We start from the raw sequence: 4205 nt of genomic DNA on the forward strand, positions 1-4205 counted from the left end.
TGTCATATCATTGAGTCAACGTCTAAACCAATCAGCTGATGAGAGCCTGGAGTTTCCCATCATGCCCTGGGTCTTGCAGTTGGTGGAGAGCAGTTGCAGTGCATGGCTCTTTGTTAAAATCATCAGACATACCTGCAGATTAATTTGAATGAGGCAAAGGCATCTTTAAAAGGATAATCTGAGGGCACTTGGTAATTAGCTGCAGCAGTTTTCTTATTTAGAAATTTTCTGATCTGTATCATGATTATTGTAACTACCTCTATGTTTATGATAGCTGATAGTTGAACTTTACAATAATCTAAGTAGCCTAAGCATTAACCACAATTTTCAGTAAAATACCACCACAAAATGATTACAAAGAGCTTTAAAACAACCACAAAGAGACACAAAATGGCAACAAGCTGACAAAATATTATTACAGAGACACAAAATGACTACACAGAGATTTAAAACAACCACAAAGAGATGCAAAATGACTACAGAGAGACACAAAATGACTACAGAGAAGCAAAATGAACACAAAGAGACACTAAATGGCTACAAAGACATGCAAAATTACTACAAAGAGAAGTAAAATGAATACAAAGCAATTTAAAACAACCAGGAAGAGACACAAATGACTTCAAAGACATTTAAAACAACCACAAAAGAAGAAATAAAATGTGCTGCTTTGCTCCTTTGTGTTTCTCCTGCACTGTAGGCTACTGTAGTGTGGAGCCGGAGTTGAAGCCGGTGCAATCTGGAAATCCATGGGTAATAAAAAAAAAAAAAAAAAAAAAAACTTTTTTTTTTTTCTTCGTTTAAGTAAATTGCAGAATCTGTCTTGAGAGATTAAAGCCGGTGAAGGAGATGGTCGCGGCAGGATGACAGGTCACGCTCCTCTTCTGCTGCCATCCCTTGTGGGAGGGACTAAATCCACTCTGACGTAAAGATAGGAAGCAAGTGAGGGGAGACCATGGGGGAGACCAGTAAGCATGATATAATGTACCCACAGTTGAGGATATGATGGATTAACACGTACTGGGACCAGGTTCAGGTAAAAATGTAATTGAACAGAAAGTAATGAGACCCTGCATCAAGCTGAGCGGAGGTGAACTCTGTCGTGAATCCACCAGGGCTGACTGGAGATCACGCGCAGGACAGGTTCTTCTTTGGACTTTTATAGAAGTGAATGGGAGACTGAGTGGATATTTGTATGTGTATACAAAATGCAGTGTGGCCTTATCTTTGCCACCACTACCAAACAGCTGTGTAGTGGTGGGGCTGTGTCGGCGGCAGGCTGACGGAGAGAAACAAACTTACAGGAACAAGGAAGTCCCGCTTTAAAGTTTATTAAACATGGAGACGCCTTACGCCGGTTTCTACTTAACACCACTGTAAACACAATCACGGTAAGTCGCCTCAACAGCAAAAAGCCTTAAGATAGTACATAGCACAATGTAATATAAGTCAACAATAAGCGGTGGTGGACTGTAACAAATTAAAATAATTACATCTACTCAAGTAATGTAGGCACACTCATGCCAAATTCTACATTTCGGAAGAAAATACTGTACTCTTTATTTCACGACACCAATCAGACATTTTCACTTACTAATACTTTACAAATTTAATGTTTGTACACAAAACACGAAAGTGTACGAGTACAGCTGAAACGATTAGTCAATTCATGGATTAACAGAAAATGTAATTTTCATGCAAAAAAATTCCCAAATGTTTCATGGTTTCAGCTCTACAGTTAGATTTGCAGCTTTTCCTTTGAATAATTTTAATAACTGTATTAGTAATTATTCTGAGGTTTAGATAAAAAAAAAAACACTTTAATTAAATGTTGTGACGTTGCGCTCTGTGCCATTGTGATGAACATTTCTCACTATTTTCACTGTTTTTACAAACCAATCAATCGATTAATGGAGAAAATAATCAGCAGATGAATCCATCATTAGTTCATTAGTTATCATTAGTTAATAGTTCAAACTGAGCTCCACCCCAACATACTACAACAGTAAAATCCTGCTATTACAATAATGCGTGAATCAGAATCATCTAATGAGATCAGATATTATTGTATATGTTACTTATTGTACTTACAGACTTTTACTGAAAGAACATTTTCAAAATGCAGGACTTTTACTTGTGACATAGTATTTTTACTGTGTGGTATTAGTACTTTTATTTAGGTAAAGGATCTGAATACTTCTTTAATATATATCCTGAATATTCCACCACTGCCAATAAGTAACAAAATAAACCTGAAAACAAGATGAAAGGTTGTACGTGTACACTGTTTGCATCTGTGAATGAAGAACTTGACCAAAAAAAACCAAAACACTTTTAATGAGGAATTTCACATCACTCATTATTCTTCCTAATAGACATTTTCCAATATAAGAGTGGTCTAATGTCAATTTTACCTCAAAGACACCACAGCTTTGTAATACTTAGAACAAACAAGTCTCTAGAAAGACTGAACAAGTATTTCATTAAAAGTGTATATTAACTTTAAGTCTTGACATTGTTTTACAGTTCAACTTGTTAGGACGTTTGTGAAGGACAGGGTATGATTTTTTTTCTTCTTGATTTTAAAAGTAACAAAACCACCAAAGAAACAAGAAAGAATTTGGACAACATATTTTCAATCATCTATTTCTGATAGTAGTATATATACAAGCAATTTGTTTTTTAAGTCTTTGAATAGAATAGAATAGAATAGAAAGAACTTCATTAATCCCTAAGGGAAATTCACCTTGTAAAGATAATGCAGGAATAAATAGTACTGGAAATTTCCGTCCTTCATGTTTTACTTTGATTACATATGTGAAGTAAATGGGTACACTTTGAGGAGAAAAATTATGTTTCTATGAACAATAGTTTCCTGAACTGAAGAACCTGTTGACTGAGGAACGGTGTGTGGGTAACTTCAAAAGCTTGAGAGAACCTTTATCCAATTATCTTTATAAAATAATGCATTGTGAATTGCATGCTGCATTAGTTTTTCCTGTTTGATACTGAACTCTCTTAAAGGACTGTAAAACTCTATTACTCTTTTGTCTGCTTGTTTTTCCAGGGCTAAGAAAGAGGTGAAAAAACTGAAGCCAACAACAAGAGAGGATTAGAAAAAAATCTTTTTAACAGCATGATAAAAATCAATTCAAAATCAATGTGGCACCTTGGCACCAACGAATTTACAACTTCTACACTAAGAAAGCTGCTATTCACAAAAGGAGGAAGCATAGAAGACACTTTTCACTACCTATGTGTATCCGTCTGGCCTTCTGTGTACAGATATCCTTTATTTCCCGTCTTTTTCAATGCTGCCACCAGAAGATATAATGAAGAGACAATCGAATATTGTAAAGATGAGTCTGTCACAGACGGGTTTCCGTTAGAGGCCTCCCAGGCGTTTGGTCGTCATTTACGATTGGCAGGTGATAAATTATGGCATGGAAAGATAAAGTATGTTCGCCAGCCATCTTACACTTCAAACTTGGTCATGCACTTTAAGGCCATCATTCCTTCTGCTGCTGGCTTTTTACTCAATACCTTTTGTACAAATGGTTGGATTTACTTTTATGCCCTGGACAAAAAAAACTTTAGGCTTCTTGTTAGGTCTGAGCAAAGCTCAGTCACAAACACCCTGCCAGCCCATTCTCACCTCCTACAATCCCCAGAATGCTTTAGGAGCAGGAGAGACTCTAGCTGCCTGCCTCGCTCTCACAGCCTGCCTTCACTGAGTCAGATAACGTCTGCAAAGAACAAGAGCTTAACACGAGCTGAAAGCTTACCTGACATGCTGCTAACAAACAGCTTTGAGGAGTTTACACCTGAAATGACTGCTGATGAAAACGATGAAACCTACAGGTTCCAGTGCTCCTGCCCAGGCCTGTACCAGTGCAGTGTGACAGGCCTGGTGTTTCACATGGAGGGAGAAGGGGACGTGGTTTACAGGATTGTCCCTTGGAACAGGAGGCTACTGGCCCAGCATCACAAGAAGCCTGCAGGACCCCTGTTTGACATCAACTGTCTGCAGCAGTCTGTGTGTCAGCTTCATCTCCCACACTGTGAGATCCGCTCCACAGGTGGATGTGATTTCTTGTCAGTTGCTCATGTGAACGATGAGGGCATTGAGTTTATCAGCCCTCACAAGGTAACAGAAACTCATGTTATCATAAACATCACAGGGTTTTCTGCTTTCGGTAACGTCA

General features: G+C 37.9%; 1 protein-coding gene across 1 annotated transcript in view; it reads left to right on the plus strand.

The window, feature by feature from the left end:
* Positions 1 to 931: 931 nt before the first annotated feature.
* Positions 932 to 4205, plus strand: part of LOC126398138 (uncharacterized) — a 7705-nt gene continuing 4431 nt past the window's right edge. The window contains exons 1-2 of the mRNA XM_050057361.1: positions 932 to 1391; positions 3068 to 4196. Coding sequence (XP_049913318.1) covers positions 3137 to 4196 — 1060 coding nt within the window. The 5' untranslated portion in view covers positions 932 to 1391; positions 3068 to 3136. The remainder of the gene's footprint in view (positions 1392 to 3067; positions 4197 to 4205) is intronic.

Source organism: Epinephelus moara, chromosome 11, assembly GCF_006386435.1.
Source record: "Epinephelus moara isolate mb chromosome 11, YSFRI_EMoa_1.0, whole genome shotgun sequence".
NCBI lineage: Eukaryota > Metazoa > Chordata > Actinopteri > Perciformes > Serranidae > Epinephelus > Epinephelus moara.